The 23,240-nt window shown below is 41.7% G+C and overlaps 1 protein-coding gene across 1 annotated transcript in view; it reads right to left on the bottom strand.

Annotated features, from left to right (window-relative positions):
• Positions 1-9,786: 9,786 nt before the first annotated feature.
• LOC144497321 (ubiquitin-conjugating enzyme E2 U-like) overlaps positions 9,787-23,240 on the bottom strand; it is a 43,555-nt gene continuing 30,101 nt past the window's right edge. The window contains exons 10-11 of the mRNA XM_078218411.1: positions 15,133-15,251; positions 9,787-10,141 (exon numbers count right to left, since the gene is read on the bottom strand). Coding sequence (XP_078074537.1) covers positions 9,987-10,141; positions 15,133-15,251 — 274 coding nt within the window. The 3' untranslated portion in view covers positions 9,787-9,986. The remainder of the gene's footprint in view (positions 10,142-15,132; positions 15,252-23,240) is intronic.

Genomic DNA, 23,240 nt, shown 5'->3' with positions numbered 1-23,240 from the left:
TACTTGGAGATTCCGTTTCTTCAACCTGAAAGAGGCCCAACTTTGAAGCTCATTACACCCAGTGAGATGAGACATACTGGCCTACCAAGAAGCACAAATTGTGCCCTCCATTGCAAGAGCACAGTCCAAGAAATAGAAAGTGAGTAACATTTTGAATTTACTGACATACTGAGCTCCTTTGCGAAGGAGGACCAAAGAGGCTGCAATATTCTCTTTCTGGGGGGATGGGGGCGGGAGTGAAGAGCTGGGCACTGCCCTCTCACCCCAATTTTGGCAAGAAATATGTGTTTTCAGTTTGTATAGAGTGGTGGGCACACAACATGTAAGTGCACCCAACATCCCCCTGTTAATTGTACACCCTTCCCAACATACTGTCGAACGGGGCCAGTGCTGATAGAAATTCGGGCTATGAAGACCATCTCAATATTGAATAGAATGGTAATAATCCAAAAAATGTTCCTTGTTTGCCTCCCAGAAACAGTAAAAACATTTTTATTCAATTCTCTTTGGCACATTCTGAACCTTAGGTGTGTCCCATTGGAGCAACAAAGTGTTATTCTGACTTTTGCCTCCATGAGTGATGCGCACTCCATCTGGGTACATAAATGACCTCATTCTTGCAATGTAGAATAAGGCCAATGGCATGTTAATAGAAAACTCACAGTATTTCCTCTCTGCTTCTTAAACAGAATTCCACGGAATTTCTAATCTTCGATGGAGGATTATTAATTGTTGTGACTGTTAGCAGGGTCTTGGGAACGGGATGGTATTGGAGCTAAGGATATGGAGTTTGTGTTGGGGACTAAAGGCAATGATTTTGGTCTTTTCAGGATTAGATGGGGGAAATTACAGCACACTCAGACAACAGAAGCAGAAGAGTGTGTGTTATTTTTTATCTAATACGGATAGAAACAATAGAAGATATTATGGTATATGATCATTTCTGACTCATTAGTATCATGGAAGGAAAACAACTGGCCAAGAGTAACTAATATACAATATAAGATCAGATAAGTCATTCCAAGTTTGCTTGATTTAGGGTAGGAAAATGAATCTTTCAACAGACAATTTGATGAGTTAGAGAAAATCTGTGATAGGGTGAACAATATAACGTTTATGGAAGAATGGTCTTTTCTCATTCCAGGTACACAATAGCAGCAGGAGATGATTGATTATCTTTTCATTTTTCCTCTCCATTTAGAAATGTTGAACCAATATCATAGCGAAGAATAGCTTAAAAAGCATCAGCTCAAACTTTGTAATATATCAACACAAATTCGTAATTTTATTTGGAGAAGCCAAAACACTGGTTAATACTGGAAATGGAAACTGTCATCGATGCAGCAGGAGGTGTTTTTTTTCTGAAGCTGGAATAAAAGGCGAGCACACATAAAGTGTTATTCCACTTTAAACACATTTAATCTGGTGCCGAGACATAGAAACATGCAATGAAAATAGAAGCAAGAGTAGGCCATTCGGCCCGCTCCGTCATTTATTATGATCATGGCTGATCATCAAATTCAGTACCCTGATCCCACCTTCACACCCATATCCCTTGATTTAGCCTCAACAGCTATATCTAATTTCTACTTGAAATCACACAACGAAACTAGGTGCACAGAGAAAACCATTGTTCTTCTCAAGTGATATCTTGAAAGGATATCTTGATATTTTGATAAGTACAAAAATAATAAAATCTCTACATTATTATGGCACCTTAAACCAGATTTACATGATGTGCTTTTGCATTAGTCAACTAGTCAGTCACTTCATTGGTGATTTCATGAATACAAAATTAATACATAGCAGAGCATATCAACAGTGACCACTCTCACTGTACATCAAAGTAGTTTGTGTAGTTGAAACATTAAATGTTTGAAAACATTAATATAAGATGCGATAAGGTGCTGTATGAATGCAACTCCTTTCTTTCTGTTGAATACAGAATGTTTGGCTTGCATGGGGAGGGTCTCACACATTTCCTGCTTGTTATTTTTTCAATGCTTTATATCCATTTTCAGAATATGTAATATGGCACTATCTCCCATTCATCCAACTGCCAGGCGTATTTCTTGAAATGCATCTATTTTCAGCAATAACAAGTTGATATAATTACAGAATTCACAGAATCTGTCAAAAAGCCACGTGAAAGGACTCATTAGTTGAATGTTGTAGCACAATGCTGCAGGCTATGAAAGAACTATATTTCTCTCCGGCCTGATAAAAGATTTATTTTATTTCTGCACCATCCGCAGCTCCTCCCGATGAAGTATTTGGAAGTCATGCTCCATGACCTGATGCCTCTCATTTTCAGCATTGTTGCCCTGGAATCAGAGGGATGGCATTAGCTAAAGAGTTGATTGGTATTTTGTTAATCACTCCAATACTTCAATTCTGCTCCCCTTCTCTCATGAAAACAATGACTTATTAGGCCATAGTTCCAAAGATACACGCCATTTTCCAGCATGATGGACATAAGGTACATGGGGTACAAAACTCTCTCTAGTTTGACCCATCACAGAGTTTTAGGGCTTAATTGGGACTATTTGGCCTGCTGTTGTGATGTTAGCATATCTTTAAGAGATATTTTTAAAAATCATGTTCTCTGTAGTTGTGAGCAGACCTTTGCCGTTTTGTTTCTCATTGCTGCCAGGTTGGCTGGAGAAGACCTTTTATAGCTCCTTCAGTGGTTTAAATGAGGTTTGTTTATTTTTACTTTGGGATCTTTTATGTCCATGCATTGTAAGGAGGAAGATTGGTGGCAGGTCATGTTTTTTGGACAGTTTTTTTTCTTCATAGTGAATTCAAGGTTTCATCTTCTGTTTTGGTTGGCAGCTGTTTAGTTCTGGAACGGACATCAAGCTGAAAAGAAGTGTCTCTCTCTCTCTCTTTCCCTGGTTTCGGAAATTCTGCTGGTTAGCTGAAAGCAAGGCTTCTTGCCTTCCTGGAGTAGAATATCTGCTTTTGCGAGCTTGCCTAGAGAATCTCTCTCCCTGGTATTCTGGGAAGCTGTTCTGACTTCAAACTGAGTGTATCTAGAGGGCTGCTAGAAGTTCCAATGCTCAGAAGTTAGGGTTTCAATTCTCCAACCAAAAGACTCAGTTCCAGTATCATGTGAGCATTCGTCTTTGTTGTGTTAAACCTATGGAAAGGGTTTTTGTCTATGGGAAGTTTTTGTTTGATTGGAACATTTTAGATATAATTGTTAAGGGTTATACATTATCGTGGTTGTTTCGTTTTTCTTTGTAATTGATAAAAGTTATTGCTAATTTTATTTCCATACATGTAAACTATATTCTTAAATAAACTTTGTTTGATAAAAGCTCCCAATGGGTCATTTGAGTCATATCTGAGGTGAAACATATCATGCTTATCCTAGCCAAATTCAAAGTGCAAAACATATGATCCAGACAGACTTAATAAAACACTGTGGAGTTTCTGACCTGAATTATAACACTGTCATTTGGATTATTAGCCAAGTATTAATGGACTACAAGGGATTGCGTCAGATGTTTCTGTTCCACATGATAATGTGGCTGTAACAAGGCCAGCCCAGGATAGAGTTTCTGGTTCAGGCCCAGATACTGGACGTGTGAATGACATGACAGCAAAAGCAGATCCTGTGACGACATCAGCACGACAGACACAAATAACACAGCAATTCTTCAAAACTCCATCAATGCAAGATCCTAACACTGAGGTAACACTACGTAGGAGTAGGAGGTTAGGGTTGCTCATAAAAAGAGTCTTGGACACAAGGGACAATCACAGTGACAAATGTTGAAGTAGAATATTTCAGAATGTGAGAGTGGAAGAAGATCAGGTGACTCCTTAAGCTTGTTCCACCATTCAGTAAGCTTCTACCTTAGCTCTACTTTCCTGCCAAATCCCTTGATTCCCTGGTGCTCAATGATCTAATTCTGGATTGTACTCAGCAACTGAGCATCCATAATTTTCTAGGATAAAGAATTTCAAAGATTCACACCCCCTCGGAGGAGAAATTTCGCTTAATTTCAATCCTAAATGGCCAGCCCCAAGACCACGATTTTTAGTTCTAGACCAAACCTGGGCAACTACAGCTCAGAGGCTACTGCACAAGGGAAGAAATTCAAGGCTAATGTGGTGACTGTGTCTGAGATGTGGGTTCTCCACATTTTCTTTACTGTTTTCTCTTAGTAATCTTGCAACAACATAGTGTAGATCACAGTAAAGCAGCATTTATTTTGGCAAGACAAAGGCAAAATATTGCAGAGAATGGAAGTCTGAAAGAGAAACAGAAAATGCTGGATGTACTCAGCAGGTTAGGCAGCATTGGTGGAGAAAAAGAGTGGCACCATACTTTGATGCCATAGTAAAGTGGGTTACCAACTGCATTGGTCGTGGTAAGAGGGCATTAAAAAGAGGGAATATTTGATCTCATTTGTAATGCATTTTCATGAGAGTATAATTATCATAATAAAAGTTTAATGCTTGTTTGTACCAAAACTTATCTTTATTGTAATTATTTGTTTCCTGAGCATTTATGATTGACCACACACACACATGCAACCTCCACACAATTTCTACATCCAGATGAGGTCTTCAGGCCAAAAGGTTTGCCCACTCCTATTCTGGACTCTCTAACTTGGGAGAAATAGACTCTCAGCATCTACCCTGCCAGGCTTTGTAATAATTTTACACAGCTGAATGAGGCAACTTCTCATTCTTCTAAACACCAGGGAATACTGAGGGCAATGTGGAAGTGAACGTATAAATCTTTGATAATTCATTGTGTATATCATTTCAATGGAGGCCTTCCATAATCTTACCTTAGTGCGGCAGCATCCTGCCTGAGTTAAAATATCATGACCTGTAACTTCCAGAGTGGCAATCTCTGTCAGATTGTCACTCTTGACAGACTTACCCACACTAGGATTCTGAAACCTCTGTTTCGCCAAACCTTCCTTACTTGGGCTGGGTAAGACAGGAGCAGTGGTGTGCGCCTCCAGCAGCATTGGAGTAGAGTAACTGAGGCGAAGAGAGGTAATACACACCCCTTTATTTAAGGCAGAGTTGTAATAAAGTGGTGCTTAAAGGGACATGGGAGCAGGCAAGTTTCAAAGGTGGGGAGGTGGGGGGAGGGTGGTGAGGGAGAATGGTTAAGGAAGGCCAACTGGGATGGTGGGATGAACTGAGGCAGGGGGGTGCAAATTGGGAAGGGGGAAGGTGTGAGCAACTGAGAATCCTGAGAAAGGGGGGCAGGGCAGGGGCGGGCTGGGCCCGAGAAGGGGTGGACTGGGGAGGGGGTGGACCAGGCTGGGTGGGGGGATTCTTCTGACCTGAGCAGAGGGACGGGGTGTCCTGGACCGGAGGGCAGGAGGGTGTCCCGGATAGGAAGGGTGGGGTGGGGGTTGGTCAGAGCTGGAAGGGCACTATTCAAAGACAAGCAAACACGTTTCCCAGTTGTGACGGTACCGTGGCTTTAAGGAATGTATTTAATTATGTTTCTCTGCAGGATGTTTTGTGTCCTTTCGTGTTACTGAGGCTGTATAATTGATATCATGTTGTTTTTAATCTGAACTAATGCAGTGTTCTGCGGTTTTAATGGTCACTTGGGATTGCTGAGTAGAGATTGATTTGGGGATAATTGACAGGTCAGATGATATGCCTGCGGACAGCTTTTTTCACAAAGCATTCCAGTTTTTAGTTTCATTGTCAGAAGTGGTTTGAAGCTGAGAGAGATGGCAGTGTTTTCTCTCTCTGGAGTTGGTGTTTCTGTTCTGTGTGGCTGTTTTTGAAGCTGCCAGAGATTAAGTTTGCCTCTCTGAAGTTTGACTGTTTTGAGGATATACTCCACTCGGGAAACAGCTGGCTTGGACTTCTGTCCATAGGTGTTGCAAAGCTGAAAATCTAACAGCACGTGAGCATGCTTGCTTTTGTGCTAGGTCTGACGAAGGGTGTGAGTCTGTGGGACAGTGTTTACATTGGAATAACTGAGATAGCTAGCTGTTAGCAGTTATACTGTGTCATGTTGGAGGACGAGAGGGGGGAGTTAATAGTGGGAAATGAGGATATGGCTGAGTCTTTAAATAAGTTTTTTGTGTCGGTCTTCACGGTGGAGGACACAAATAGTTTGCCAAATATTAACGATAGAGGGTTGGCAGCAGGAGAAATACTTAATACGATTAATGTTACCAGAGAGGCAGTGCTGGGTAGACTAATGGGACTGAAGGTGGACAAGTCCCCGGGTCCGGATGGAATGCATCCCAGGGTATTGAAAGAAATGTCAGAGGTAATAGTGGATGTGTTAGTGATTATTTATCAAAACTCGTTGCATTCTGGGGTAGTGCCGGTTGATTGGAAAACGGCTAATGTTACGCCGCTGTTTAAAAAAGGAAGGAGACAAAAGGCGGGTAACTATAGGCCGGTCAGCTTAACGTCTGTAGTAGGGAAAATGCTGGAATCCATTATTAAAGAGGAGATAGCAGGGCATCTGGATAGAAATGGTTCGATCAATCAGACACAGCATGGATTCATGAGGGGAAAGTCGTGCTTGACGAACATGTTGGATTTTTATGAAGATGTGACTAGGGCGGTTGATGGAGGAGAACCGGTGGATGCGGTGTTTTTGGATTTCCAAAAGGCGTTTGATAAGGTGCCCCATAAAAGGCTGCTGAAGAAGATTAGGGCACACGGAGTTGGGGGTAGTGTGTTAAAGTGGATTGGGGACTGGCTATCCGACAGGAAGCAAAGAGTCGGAATAAATGGGTGTTTTTCCGGTTGGAGGAAGGTAACTAGTGGCGTGCCGCAGGGATCGGTACTCGGGCCGCAACTGTTTACCATTTATATAGATGATCTGGAGGAGGGGACGGAGTGTAGGGTAACGAAGTTTGCAGACGACACAAAGATAAGTGGAAAAGTGAATCGTGTGGAGGACGGAGAAGATCTGCAGAGAGATTTGGACAGGCTGAGTGAGTGGGCGAGGATATGGCAAATGGAGTATAACGTTGAGAAATGCGAGGTTATACACTTTGGAGGAAATAATAACAAATGGGATTACTATCTCAATGGAAACAAATTAAAACATGCTACCGTGCAAAGGGACCTGGGGGTCCTTGTGCATGAGACGCAAAAGCCCAGTCTGCAGGTACAACAGGTGATCAAGAAGGCAAATGGGATGTTGGCCTATATTGCGAGGGGGATAGAATATAAAAGCAGGGATGTCTTGATGCACCTGTACAGGGCATTGGTGAGGCCGCAGCTGGAATACTGTGTGCAGTATTGGTCCCCTTATATGAGGAAGGATATATTGGCATTGGAGGGAGTGCAGAGAAGGTTCACCAGGTTGATACCGGAGATGAGGGGTTTGGATTATGAGGAGAGGCTGAGGAGATTGGGTTTGTACTCGTTGGAGTTTAGAAGGATGAGGGGGGATCTTATGGAGACTTATAAGATAATGCGGGGGCTGGATAGGGTGGAGGCGGAGAGATTCTTTCCACTTAGTAAGGAAGTTAAAACTAGAGGACACAGCCTCAAAATAAAGGGGGGTCGGTTTAAGACAGAGTTGAGGAGGAACTTCTTCTCCCAGAGGGTGGTGAATCTCTGGAATTCTCTGCCCACTGAGGTGGTGGAGGCTACCTCGCTGAATATGTTTAAAGCGCGGATGGATGGATTCCTGATCGGTAAGGGAATTAAGGGTTATGGGGATCAGGCGGGTAAGTGGTACTGATCCACGTCAGATCAGCCATGATCTTATTGAATGGCGGGGCAGGCTCGAGGGGCTAGATGGCCTACTCCTGCTCCTATTTCTTATGTTCTTATGTTCTTATGTTTAAGTCTTGTAATTGGTACAAGTTATGCTGATTCTTTTTGTTAAATGTTAACTGTGTTCTTAAATAAACTTTGTCTGATAAAAGCTTCCTAGTGGGTCACTTGATTCATATCTGGCGTGAAACACCTTATGCTCATTGATGCCAAAATCAAATGTAAAACTTAGAGTCTGCGCTAACTTCACAAAACACTTTGGAGTATTTGGCTTGGGTCTTAACAGTGTCCTGACTAAACCAAACATATATGATCATTCAATAATGTATTGTTGTCTGTGGGATCTTAATGTTCCCCACATAACAAGTAACTGTATTCTAAAAGGACCTCACTGGCTATGGAGCACTTTCAGATGCCCTGAAGTCATGAAAGGTATACATCAGTGTAAATTATTTCTTTCAATATGCCGATTAATGTTTGCAAGTTGGAGGATGAGAGGTATCACAGGTTAGGATATTGATGTTCTGAGAAGGGAAAGGATAATCAATGGTTTTTGCTTATTGCCGATGAAGTGCAACCTTTCTACTGGAAAAGGTTGGTGATGATTTCCTGCTCTCAGTACCAGCTTGTCCCTTGCTACTTCCTCTGGCACTTAAGCAGCTAGAAATCTTGGCAACTGCTAATCAGTGTATGCATCAGTGGAGGCTTCGGGATGGTGGGGAGATCAGGCTTATAAAGCTGCTGCCTTATAAAAAGACAGTAAAAAATCCCTCCAATCTGGTTTGTCATTCAATTCAATCGAATTAGGGCTCAGTTTCATTCATCCCTATTTGTTCCACATCCCTTAATATCTTAATCAAGTAATTTCATTTGAAAAATTTCAGCCGATTCTGCTTCAAAAGCCTTTTTGAGGCAAGAGATCCAGATTCCTGCTTGTGTGAAAGTGTTTCCTGATTTCACTCCTAAATCGCCTGGATCGAATATTAAGATTATGTTCTGGATCTTCGTCTGGAAGAAATAGTTTATTTGTACTGACTGTACTGAATCCCTTTAAGTGCTTTTAGCACAAGATAAGATTACTCCTCAACCATCACTCAAAGGAATACAAACCAAATTTAGACAACCTGACCTTACAGTATAATATTTTAAGCTCTGCTATCAAGCTAGTGAATCTGAGATGTGCACCTTCTAAGTCTCCCCTGAGGTTTGGTATAAAAATACTGAATGCAGTGGAGGAAAGCTTTAGTAAGCATTTTTTGAAGTCATGGTTCTAAGGAAAGTCTCTCTATCCCAGTTTGCTTGCCCATTCCAAAAATGCATGACTTCATTAAAGGAAAATCCAGGTTGAAAAGATACATTTTCAAATTTGTCTTTTATGAAGAACGGATAGGACAAGTAGACAGAAATAGATTGTTTCCAGTAGCTGAGGTTCCAAAAACAAGCGGCCAAGATACAAAATTAAATGTATGAGACTTAGGACAGAAGGCAGGAGAAATGTCCATGGTTAAGATCTGGTAGCTCTGCAGAGATCAGAAATTAAATTTATTTATTTGTGTTACAAGTAGGCTTACATTAACACTGTAGTGAAGTTACTGTGAAAATCTCTCAGTTGCCACTCTCTGGAGCCTGTTTGGGTGCATTGAGGGAGAACTTAGCATGTCCAATGCACTTAACTCTTTTCAGACTGTGGGAGGAAAGCCGAGCACCCGGAGGAAAGCCACACAGACATGGGGAGAACGTGCAGACTCCGCACAGACAGTGACCCAAACCGGGAATCGAAGTCGGGTCCCTGGCGCTGAGGCAGCAGTGCTAATCACTGTGCTGCCCTGTGCACAATCATATAACCTTCTGGGCTTATGATTGAGTTACATACTAACTCTACAACTTGAGGTGTGATCAGAAATATTTTCACTGAAGAAAATCAAAATCAAAATGATAAATGATCCTGGTCATCATAACATCATTTTTTATGGTACTTAGAGATCTGGCAACATCTGATGGGAATGTGTCAATAGTAGTAAAAACAAAAACAAGCAGAAATTATATTCAGCAATACAAGCCTCTTTACTTTGAAATATTAACATTTATTTCACAAACTGGAAATAAAGATATGTTCCACGATAATGACTTTTAAACATTGTTTGAGCAAATCTGGCAGCATTGAAGAGGCCATCACATCTTTCAAATTAATTTCACGACAGACTTATGGACCATGAAGAAGTAGAATGTTGAGATCTTTTTCCCTAATCATCTTCCAGATCATCGAAATCAAGCCCAGTTGACCAGTCAATTAAACTGTCTACTTCCTTGCACCATGCTTCCTCCTCTTGCATACTGGTGTTGGGTTGCTTTCTCTTGGTGCTTGTTGGCAGATTCAGGGTTATTGAACTTGAATCTTCTACAGTAAAGCAAAAAGCACAACATACCAATGTCTGTATGAAATATAGTAAGAAGTCTCACAACACCAGGTTAAAGTCCAACAGGTTTATTTGGTAGCAAATACCATTTTGCTACCAAATAAACCTGTTGGATTTTAACCTGGTTTTGTGAGACTTCTTACTGTGCTTACCCCAGTCCAATGCCGGCATCTCCACATCATGTATGAAATATAACCATCCAGGTTTGAATAATCTGACACTCAAAAAGCTTAACACTTGATTATCTTTGAGAGTTCTTATTATTTTCCTTCTAATACATTTCCTCCTTTCCCGAAACCACAGGCTGTCACTAGCAACAGCTAAACATGAGTCATGTGTCCTTGATCTTCATATTGGAACTGAAACAGTGGATGCTGTCAGTCTGGAGAGCATCAGTGTCAAAGCAGATTCCTTCCTCATGATGTATACACAGACACACTTTCCAGGAGAAATGCTGAGTTTAGTTGTGGTGTCCTTATTACTGCTCTGGCTGATAGCGATTAACTCAGCATGAACCAGGAATCAAATCAGAGACGGATTCTGGTCTGTTCAGCACTACATTGGGAAAGTGCCTACTAGCCCTCCATGTTGTTAGCCTTACAAAGTTTCCTCCTGAGATTAAAAAGCATTGTCATTACAGACACTGTCATCACTTAGAGAGACATGGTGGCATAGCGGCAATATCAATGGCCTGCTAATCCAGAGGCCCAGGCTAGGACATGGGTTCAAATCTCACCTCGGCAGCTGGGGGAATTTAAAATCAATCAATATAAAAATAATTTTAAAAAGGCTATACTAGCTCTTGTTGATTGTCAGAAGAACCCATCTGGTTCACTACAGTCCTTTAAGGAAGGAAATCTGCTATCCTTATCTGGTTTACATGTGACTCCAAATCCACAGCAATGTGGTTGCTTCTGAAATGGCCCAGCGAGCCATTCAGTTCAAGAGTAATTACGGATGGACAGCAACAAATGCTGACCTTGCCAGTGATATCCAAATCCCAAGAAAGAATTAAAAAATGAAACTGTAAACACGCTTGGGAGTTGCAGCAGCAAATTATATTGGGTGGAATTCTTCCATCTGGGACTAAGTCGGGAGGACGTGATATGTTTCCCATTGTGGAGGCTGGTGGGAAACCACACCATGAGCAGATTTTATGGCCTTGCTCATCCTGAAACTGTAAAGTCCCGCCCGAGGTCAACAGACTTTTCCATGGTCTGCCTCTCACCTGCTCCGATTCCCGTGGCAGGCAAGGCAGTAAGATTCTGGCCATATTCTTTGAAGTCCTAACCTCATTTGTTATACAACTGGGTGTTTTGCACCATATTCCATGGTGGGGCAGGCATGATGGCACACGTTCTGCTGCCATATCGAAAGGGCACCCAACATCACTGACCCACTATTGAAGAAAGAAGATGGATCTCCTTAGAAAAAAGACAGATCTCCAGAAACATCCTGACGTTGGTGGATGGACCTTCTAGATGACACTCCACCTGTAGATGATACTCCCACGCATTGCTGTGGTGGTCTGAGGTCTGGATTGCTGGTAGCCTCCTTTCTCGATTCCGGAAGCAGCTCCAGGTGAGTCCTGACATCAGCACACCATGTTGTTCTAGATGTGTTTTGGACCTGCGTGTTGTCCCACAGACGTCAGGGGAAATTGGACGTGGATGGACGATTGCAGTCTGGCCTCATCTGCATCCAACAGCGAATGCAAATCATTTTCACGCTGGCCTCCAGTGGGTTTCCCAGTCCGACATAGTGGGTACCGTGGGAAATATATGCCGGCATGAAACCCATTTTTGCATTCTTGCCAAATTCTCCCCCCACCCACGCGTGATTGAAGCCACTGGTGGGGCCATGAGAAATTCTACCCATTGTGTCCAAATATAAAGAACAATACGTGACAGCGGAGGGCAGGGTTTTTTTTCCCTGCTAGGGTGCCCAAACAAGAGGACTTCTGCTCCAAAGGCTGCGTGCAAGCTGCCCGGCATAGCACCCCCTCCACCCACCCGTCCCAGGAGTGGCAGGTTGTGGCCATTAATTAGTCACTTTGCCCAGAAACAAGAAAGTTGACCCCAACCTAAGCCACCCCAACTTAACTGGGAAGGCAATGGACTCTCTAGCCTGTGCTTTTTAACCCAATCTGAAGTTTCAAAATGGAAGTGGACCTCACTCCTCATTCAATATCCACACCTGTGCATTTTCTAAAAGGTGATTTATTGATAATAGTGGGAGCAGAAACACTACTGTTTTTTTCCACTTAGATTTGGAACACTGATAATAGTTGGGTCATCATCATCTCAACTGAAGTCGGATAACTTAGTACAAACTAGAAATTGAACATCGGTAGATCTTGCTCTGTATGTTTCAGCGCCATACTTGGCAATGGACCCATCAGGAAGTTCACATTCAGTACAGCTGTCCTGTCTTTTCATGCCAACTCATGAAATTAGAGGAGTTCCTGGTTCAAATGATATCCACCTGCCACAGGTGTGACTGTTGTTCATATTGGGTTCAGTTATGAGACTCATTGGAGTTCACCAAGCACCAGCAGCCCCTTATAAAAATAGGCTGTCACAAGTAATGGCTAATTTGACAAAGTCTATAAGTGACAAGTTTCTGCAGCATGAATTAGTACCTTCAAAAGAAATGGGAAGAACCTTGTGGAATGGGTAGAAAATTTATTAAGAAGTCTCACAACACCAGGTTAAAGTCCAACAGGTTTATTTGGTAGCACAAGCCATTAGCTTTCGGAGCGCTGCCCCTTCATCAGGTGACTCACCTGGTGTTGTGAGACTTCTTGCTGTGTTTACCCCAGTCCAACGCTGGCATCTCCACATCATAGAAAATTTATTCCATTGCTGAACGACAGTGGGGGTGATTTTCCCAAAATAATTCCAAGTGTCAAACGGGCAGGAAAACGGGAGGTTTTCCTGTCCGTCTTTTCAGCGAGCTGTCTCAATTATTTACAGCAGTCTGTGCTATCCAGGGCCCGTCAGGAGAATCATGCCAGTAGTGGGGGGGGTGGGGGGGGGGGGCGGAGCCTAATCCCAGTAGAGAGGCGGGCAGCAGAGTGCTCAGGGGGCTACTGCGCATGTGCTCAATCTCCCTCCCCACCCCCAACCCCCTCCTTATAGACATGGCCTTCCCCCTCCATAGGAATGGCTGCAACTTCAGACATTGCCAGTCTCCAGATCGCTATCTCATGCTTCCCCCGCCCCAATCTCCGGCCTCCCAATTGCTGGTCCCACCACTAGCCCCCACCCCCGATGTAGAGTTTCCCCCTTCCCTCCCCTCCTACCTCCCCCTGTCTGGCTCCGCCCTCATCTGGCCCACCTTTTGGAACTGCCTGGTGCCCAGTGGGCACTGTCAAGTTCCCAGGCTGGCACTGCCAGGGTCCCAACTGGCACTGCCCAAGGGGCACTGCGTAATGCCCCCAACCTCCCAGGGGTCTCAATGGCCTCCGGTTCCACCAGTGAGGCCATCATGCCTGGTCCCCGTTGCTGGGGACCAGCTGTGATCCTCACTGGTGTAGACCTCCACTGGCGAGATTAGAAAGCCAAATGAGCCCGAACAATAGCGCTTGGAGATTGGTAAACACTTTGAAATGAGCTAATGAATATTTAAATCGGCCTCGCGTTCTTCCCTGGTGTGAGGCTTATCACTTCACAAAAAATGGCCGAGGAAGATGCCGGATGTCGGGCGCGAATCCAATTTTTTGGTTCCCATTCAAATTTTCCACCCCGCTGCGCTGGTCAAATAGTGCAGTGGGGCGGGAAAATCATACCCAATATTTGATTTGACTTGATTTATTATTGTCACATGTATTGACATACACTGAAAAGTATTGTTTCTTGTGCGCTATACAGACAAAGCATACCGTACATAGAGAAGGAAAGGAGAGGGTGTCGAATGTAGCGTTACAGGCATAGCTAGAGTTGAGATTAAGATCCACTTAATGCAACGTAGGTCCGTTCAAAACTCTGATGGCAGCAGGGAAGAAACTGTTCTTAAGTCGGTTGGTACGTGTCCTCAGACTTCTGTATATTTTTCCCAATAGAAGTAGGTGGAAGAGAGTATGTCCAGGGTGCATGGGATCCTTAATTATGCTGGCTGCTTTTCCAAGGCAGCAGGAAGTGTAGACAGTGTCAATGGGTGGGAGGCTGGTTTGAGTGATGGACTGGGCTTCGTTCATGACCTTTTGTAGTTTCTTGCAGTCTTGGACTGAGCAGGAGCCATACCAAACTGTGATACAACCAGAAAGGATGTTTTCTGTAAAGGTTGGTGAGAGCCACAGCAGACATGCCAAACTTCCTTAGTCTTCTGAGAAAGTAGAAGCATTGGTGGGCTTTCTTAACTATAGTGTCAGCATGGAGGGACCAGGACAGGTTGTTGGTGATCTGGGCACCTAAAAACATGAAGCTCTCGACGATTTCTACTTCATCCCTATTGATGTAGACAGGGTCATGCCCTCCACTACACTTCTTGAAGTGTATGACTATCTCCTTCTTTTTGTTGACATTGAGGGAGAGATAAGTGTCGTTGCACCAGTTCACTAGATTTTCTATCTCACTCCTGTACTCTCATCATTGTTTGAGATCTGATTGAGTTTCTATGACCTGACCTGCTACAGTGGTGTCATCAGCAAACTTGAAAATCGAGTTGGAGGGGAATTTGGCCACATAGTCATTGGTGTATAGTAAGGGACTGAGGACTGAGGACACAGCCCTGTCGGGCTCCAGTGTTGAAGATGATCGTGGAGGAGGTGCTGTTGTCTATCCTTACTGATTGCGGTCTATATACATATATATATCTTTTCATCTAAGGTTCTAACACTGTAGATGAGCTACAGCTGTTCAAGGAGGCTGATCACCACCACCTTTTCAGGGGTAATTATGGATGGGTAGCAAATGCTAACCTAGCCAATGACACCAGCATCCCCATGAAAAAATATTTTTTTAAAAATCACCTGAGGGTCTATCCGTAATGTAACTCTTCTTCATGCGATCGATTCGTGCCAGTTTCTGGTCCAATGTCACTCGTTTTTTTCTATCTCTCCCAAATACTCCATACATCACATCATTGAACCTGCAAACAATATGATACAAAAGCACTCAGTTTGTATCTCACAGTTAGTATATCACTCAAGTTGTTGACTGTGATTACGGGCAGCTATCTTCAGCGGAAACATTCTGTCTTTTCAGTCAATGAAAAGCCAGCCACAGCGACAAGTGCCACATTAAGGCATCTGGCTTAAAGAAATAGACTGGAATATATCTGAACATAACTGACAAGCCTGTCTGCAGCCACTTGTCCTGATTAATACCTTTCTTGCAATAATACCATTATAATGTTTAGTATTGAATTGAGCTTGTTTTAAAACTATTTAGTCTCCATTTATATGTTGGCCCTTTGTTTAGAGGCAACATTAATATAGGTGACACTCTAAAACACATCCCTGCAGGCAGAAAACACCACCTCCAAGATGGTTATGTTCCCTGCTTCTGGCAGCAATATTGTTTTGTTCTAGTTGCCTTGTGCTTTTCACATGCTGTCTTTGAACACATTATTCTTTGACACAGGAGGAAATTTGCAGGCACAATAGCAAAACCACAAACCCAATGTTAGAAAAACAATGCGCATGCAAATCTTGCAATTGTGGATTTATTTTTGTTGTTGCCGAGCTCTGAATTCCCTTCACCCTTTCTGGCAGGGTAAAACAGTTCACAGAACACAGCAAGTGGTTAAATGAGTTATCATATATGTTTGTGGCTGCTGAAGAGAGATAGGAATAAAAAGTAAGAAAACAAGCACACAAAACCCAGCGGCAGTAATAATGAACAGAGAGTGGACAGGACTGAGAAACTGAAAGGGGGACAAAGCGAGACAGACAGTAATAAAAAAAAACAAGTGGAGAAGAGCTGCAGTGGATACAAATGGAGAGGAGAAATGTGAAAAATAGATACACAGGAAAGAAGGCAAGGGGAGAGAGAAAATAGTGTTAGACAGCACGAAAAGACAGAACCATAGCAAAGAGCTGCTCTGTAATCCTAGCTGATTATACACATTCTCTGCCCTGACTCAAAACTACTCCAGTATAGGCAGTAGATGTAGCAATATTAAAATCTGCAAACTTTCAAAGAAACAACACAGCAGGTGACAAACATCTTAAAACAGATACCAAGACAACCGAGGTAGCTAAAGAAGTTGGTAAAGCAATGTAAAATATACACTAATTTTGCAGGATTCTGCTTTTATTTAATTGTAATATGCATATTTGAATTTGAAATTCCCGTTTTATCTACGTAAACTTCTAGTGCATAATATCTGCTGATAATAATGTAACCATTTCCTGTAGGCTTATAATATCAACCGTATAAAAATATTGATTTCTGTTCCACTTTGTTGCCTCAGAGGGGATATAGTCCAAAAGTTCTGGGGACTGAGGATAGTGGAGAGGATGGATTGGGCAAGTCTTGTGTCCTCCTATGTCAAAGGGACCTTTGAGGGTGCAAGCAGCAATTCCAACCATTAAGGCAATGTAAGGCCAACAGAAATCTTGTCAGAGAGAGTTGGTTATCTTTTAAGTATGTCCATTTTCATCGTTTTTGTTTTCTTCCTGATTGTCAAGTTGGCGATTCTAAGGTGCACAGACCGCTCACCCAGTTATGTTGATGATCCTGTATCTGGAATTTGGGACATTGTCTGTGTTCATCGCTAACCAACCTCATGGGCGGCTAGGAGTTCTATTCCATCACAGTACTGCCAACTGAGTGGGATGTCTGGAATTTGAAGCTTGTGATATGCATCACTGAGTTATAAAGGCCAGGAAGTCCCATGTTTAACTAATGGTTTGTATTATTTGGGGAAAAAGCAGCTATTGATCTTGTTCCTGATCCTTAGCCAGCAAATCCTGCTGGAAATATATATAGTTGAAAAGAAAGACAGCATCGGGCTTGGCTACGTAGCTACCCAAGGTGGAGTGGCCAACTACACATTGGCACATTAAAACTTGATAATATTTTCTAAAAATTAAACAAGTAAAATATATTTTCTTTGCCTTAATTACCTGTTTTCCACTTTACCTGTAACATGCATCATTATTGACCAATTGGTGGGGAGGGTCAGGGATTCTGAAACCTGAATATGATTATGTTATAAAATATGTTGAATGTTTTGTATAGTGTGTGCATGGTCTGAGTTGTTACCTGAATTTTCTGTTTACTTGATTAATGAACTGACCAGTAATCCTGAAAGAAGGTTCATAGGTTTAAACTTTCTGATTCTGCTTAACGCCAACTACCCTAGTGAAATTCCACAATATTAGGATTGATAAGTGACTCAGTGGTTTGCTAAAACATCTGCTTTGCAAGTAAGCCTGTCCCTCTGGGTCTTAGAACTTATGTAGTGTGAAGCCTGCAAGGCTATGAAAGCTGCATGGAATATATGCTTACATTCATTTTTAATTGCTTTGCTAATGGGTTTGGTTAGTCTATCCAATTGGTTACAATGTTCATTCTTGCTTCAACGCTTTTTCACCCTCAGTCAGAGACTGGGGGGCTATGTCAATATTTCACAATGCAGCAGAAGGGTCTGGGTGTATATATGGATAGATCATTGAAGGTTGCATGACAGGTGCAGAGAGCAGTTAATAAAACATACAGTATCCTGGGATCTATTAATGGGACATAGAGTATAAGAGCATAGAGGTTATGCTGAACTTGTACAAGACACTAGTTAGACCCCAGTTGGAGTATTATGCACAGTTCTGGGCTCCAGACTAAAGGAAGGATTTGAATGGATTGGAGAGAGTCCAGATGAGGTTTACAAGAATGGTTCCAAGGATGCGAAACTTCAGTTATGAGGATATATTGGAGATGTTGGGACTGTTCTCTTTGGAGAGAATAAGGCTAAGAGGAGATAGATATGTTCAAAATCATGAAGGGGTTGGATAGAGTCGATAGGGAGAAACTGTTCCCGCTCATAAAAAGATCAAGAATAAACAGGCACAAATTTAAAGTGATTGCAAAAGAAACAAATATGATGTGAGAAAAAACTTTTTCAAACATCGAGTGGTTCGGATCTGGAATGCACTGCTTGTGTGGTGGAGGCAGGTTCAATCGAAGCATTCAAGAGAGCATTATATGATTATTTGAATAGAAACAACGTGCCCGGATACAGGGAAAAGGCAGGAGAATGGCACTAAATCATAATGTTCATTTGGAGAGCTGGTGCAGACACGATGAGCCAAATGGCCTCCTTCTGAGCTGTAACAATCCTATGTTTCTGTGATATAGAGACGCATTTATTCTTAGTTTCAGAGAAGGCTGATTTAAAATCCATTAATATGACATTATGTAGTGTTACAGAATTATTGTAAATGCACCATCCCTTTCCATATACTATTTTTTTCTAAGGGGATGTTGGCTGTAAAATACAACTTTCCAAATAAATTCATTCACAACCAGTCACTGACTTGACATCCTCTTCATAAAGAAACTTATCACTGTTCCACATTTAAAAGATCCTTGCACTATCTACAAAAGGAGGTATTTGAGATTTACCCTTATTTATTTCATTTGTTTTCGTTTGAGTTTACTTCAAATCTGATAAGATGTACAAGTTGCTGGTCTGAATTCTCATTAATTCAACATGTAGCTGGTGCACTTATTCTTTGTTAGGTTTGTAGTATTCTATGTTGATCTGAGACATAATGAGTGTGTTATGTTTTATATAACATATATCAGCTGAGTTGATATCTAACTCAAGCCCACTGTGTTATTATTTCGTGTACTGACTATTATTTAAATACATTATTTGGGACAGTGAGTTGCAATGAGGAAATAAGAACTTTACAAATGGATACAGATAGATAGAGGTTAGGAGAGTGGGCCAAAATGTGGCATATGGAGTTTAATGTGGATAAGTGTTGGGTCATGCATTTTGGTCGGAAAAATGGGAAGGTGACTTATCTAAATGAGGAGAAACTTCAGGGTGTTCCGGTACAGAGGATCTGGGTGTCCTCATTCCTGAGTCACAGAAAACTAGCATGCAGATACAGCAAATAATAAAGAAAGGAAATGGAATGTTGGCATTTATCGCTAAAGGAATAGAGTATAAAGGTAAGGAAATATTGTTGCAACTATACAAGGCATTGGTGAGACTTCATCTGGAGTATTGTGCATAGTTTTGGTCCCCTTACTTGAGGAAAGATGTAGTGGCATTGGAGGCAGTTCAGAGGATGTTCACTAGATTGATTCCAGAAATGAGGAGTTTGTTGTATGAAGAGAGATTGAACAGCTTAGACCTATACTCTCTGGAATTGAGAAGAATGAGGGGAAATCAAATTGAGGTATACAAGATGATAAAAGGTATGGATAAAGTAGATATGAAGTGGATGCTTCCCCTTGTGGGGCATTCTAGGATGAAGGGTCATAGGATAAGGGATAGCAAATTTAAAACAGAGTTGAGGAGAAACTATTTCTCCCAAAGGGTTGTGAATCTGTGGAATTCGCTACCCCAAAGTGCGGTGGATGCTGGGACAGTGAGTAAATTTAAGGAGGAGTTAGACAGATTTTTAATTGGTAATGGGTTGAAGGGTTATGGGGAGAAGGCAGGAAAATGGGGATGAGGAGCATATCAGCCATGATCGAATGGCAGAGCAGACTTGACAGGCCGAATGGCCTAATTCTGCTCCTATATCTTATGAACTTATTAACATTCTAGCAATTATCTCACTAGCCAATCTCCCCCGGTTCTGTTCAAAAAATGTTTTTTTCTTCTACTAAGGGTGTCTCTGATTGTTTCCCACTCTTTCTGATCTCAATAACAATTTGCAGTGACATAGTAAAACGTCCCAAAGCATTTCACAGGAGTTGAACAGAAACTGACACAAAGCCAAAGAAAGTGTCATTCAACCTGATGATCAAAGATTTGCTCCAGGAGGTAGATTTTAATAAGTACCTTAAATAAGAAGAGAGAGGTGGAGAGACTAAGAGAGGAAATTCCAGAGTTTAAGGCCTAGTCAGCTGAAGGCACAGCAGCAAAGGTAAGTGCACCTGAGGAGCTAACGACTGGATAAAACTCCTCGGACTGTGTGTAACTTTATTGAAGCAATGCTGGCTGCGACATGACCAATGTATACAGCTTTGTAATTAATTTTGGACTTTGTGATGAAAATTACAATACAGATTTTGAATGAACTTGAAAACAAGGATGAGAATTTTAAAATCATGACATTAGTAGACTGGGAGTCATCGGAGGCCAATGAGCTCAATCATTTCGGCTTCCTTTCATTTTTTGTCTCTCTTCCCAAAAACTCATTTTTCTAATGCTGGTGAATCTCCTAACAACTCAGCTCGCAAGGAATTTGCTCCTTAATGGGAAGGAAAATAGTCTTGCTTGTTCCTATAAGATAAACTGTCTGAACTTCCATTCTCCCTATACCTAACTACAAGCATGGATATTGATCCTGACAGGCTTTTTGCCTACTTCCATTTGCTATTTTGTAACAAAATGATCACAACCACTTGATGTATTCCTGGAGGTTTGATCACTGGTATTTGATTCTATGGATTTGATCATTTGATCACATGGCAAGTTCACAATTCAGTTCAAACCAAGCTGAATACAGAGGACAACCGAAAAAGGCAGAGGGGCATAAATAATAGATTAGTGGGTAACTTGAAAGAGAACCTTTCATAAATGTATAAATAGCAAAAAATGTAGTCAAAGAGAGATTGTGGCTGATTAGGAACCAAGGGAGAGATCTACTTGCAGAGGCAGAGGGCATGGCTGTTTTATTGAGTCCTTTTCATTGGTCCTCACTCATGAAGATAATGTTACCAATGTCGCAGCAAAGAAAGACAGAAGTAAAGAAATTGGATGCCATAAAAATAAATTAAAAAGCACGCAGTGCTCAAAGTAGAAGTGTCACCCTATCCAGATGGAATGCATCCTAGGTTGCAGAGAGAAGTAAGGATTGAAATTGGGAAGCTTCAGGTCACAATCTTCCATTCCTTCCTAGATATGGGGGTGGTTCCAGAGAACTGGAGAGTTGCATATGTTACATTCCTATTCAAGAAAGCAGAGAAGGATAAGCCCAGCATCTGTACCCAATCCGCAGAACATATACATTAGTCTTCCTGTGTAATTAGTGCACTCATGCTTTCCCTTAGTGATGATGTAAACAGTATTTCTTCAATTTCCACTTTTATGACCTTTGTCGTGTAGTTGGTGGAGAAACTTTTAGAAACAATAATTTGGGACAGAGTTAAATAGCACTTGGAAAAATATGGGTAAATAAATGAAAGCAAACACATAACTGTTTGTGTTTAATTAATTTGTTTGAGTTATTTGATGAAGTAACAGGGAGAGTAGTAAGGTTGACTTTCACATAGTATTTGATAAAGTATCACATTTAAAGGGGCAGTAGTTGCGAGAATGCATAATTGGCCACAGAACAGAAAATAGAGAACAGTGATAAGCAGCTGCTTTTCAGACTGGAGGGAAGTTTGTACCCAGGAATCAGTATTGGAATCACTGCTCCTTTTGATATATATTAATGACCTGAACTTGGCAATACAGGGCATAACTTAAAAATTACGAAACCTAGACATGTAGCAAATAGTGAGGAGAATGATAGACTACAGGACAAAGACAGACTGGTGAAATAAGAAAATGCATGACAGGTGAAATTTAATGTAGAGAAGTGCAAAGTGACATCTGGGCCCTGCACTTAGAGATAAATGACCATGGCTAACTTTGCAAGCTAGCATCTTAACCTGACTCCTAAAGAAGCTCCACCTGTGGAGGAGAGCACTACAAGTCTTATAAATACTGCTTACATCAGTACTAAGGGAAAGCATGGATGCACGAGTTAGGCAGGATATGTATATGTTTTGCAGTGAAACACTGATTTGTTCTCGAATGCCAACAGGGAAGGCGGGGTGGGGAAATGGTCAGGAACAGGAGTATGTGGCTGCCAAAATATCAGGTGGCTGTAACAAAGAATGTGCAAAGAAAGCTGAACTGTGGGAGCATGATGACATTAATGGAAAAAGTTATTTATTACACTTATTTAGGGAATTGGACCCACACACTTGCTGTCAAACTCCATTGTTGCTTTTCTTTTTCTCACTGTCGCCCTGTCACTCTCCTGCCCCAATTCTCTCCTAATCTTTCACTCTTATTTCAAGCCCTCAATCTATCACTTAATTAAGCAGCGACAATCCAAGATCATTTGATGAGATTACAATTGCATTGCAGAGTCCCATTGGAGTAGTAAGACAGTGGAAGATATGATTCAACATGTTCATCATAGTCTCTACAGTGCCTTGGATGGTGCTACCAGCTTTATTATGGTACTGATGGAGGCGATGTATCTAATTAGCCAATGCTTGATGGCAGTTTACTTAACCCAAGGTTTTAATAAAAGACAACAGCGAGGTTGAATAAAGAAGAGGTAAACCAGAAAATATCGATTGTGCAACACTACGCAATGGAGTTCTTTACAAGATTAGAAGAGGCAGTGAATTCAACCACGTCAGATTGGAACCTTCAAAGGTAAGAGATGGCAGTTTTTGACTCCGCAGAGGTTCTGCTGGACCCTTGCCATAATCCTAGAGGATTCTACTGAAAGCAGGGAATCAATTCCAGTATGTTTAAGGAACAGATGAATGGAGATGAAGGCTGGTATAGAAAGAAAACAAATGAGGTACTACATAAATGCATCTCCCTTTTTTATGCATGTTATTTTTTGGCTGTGTATTTTGGCTGTGTATACTGATTTAAATGAGGAAGGAAAATGGTAGCTGAAAGTAGTTTGATTAAATTTTTCAAGTGATTTAACTGGATAGTTTGTGGTGGTATATGTACCATAATGCTTTCCTGGTGTCATGCCATGAGGATAGAAGCTCACAAAACTCTGTACGCCTTTGCATCCAAATGAACTGATCGCATACAATATGAGATTGGATCATTTAAATACTTTTGTCACACTCCTGCCATGTTGTGCATGACCTGCTGAGTGTGCCAATACGAATCAGGGACAGAATGACCATTAGCTGCACCCAATAA

Source organism: Mustelus asterias, chromosome 8, assembly GCF_964213995.1.
Source record: "Mustelus asterias chromosome 8, sMusAst1.hap1.1, whole genome shotgun sequence".
NCBI lineage: Eukaryota > Metazoa > Chordata > Chondrichthyes > Carcharhiniformes > Triakidae > Mustelus > Mustelus asterias.
The sequence above is the reverse complement of the archived record's forward strand: the minus strand, read 5'-3'. Positions and strand labels throughout refer to the sequence as shown.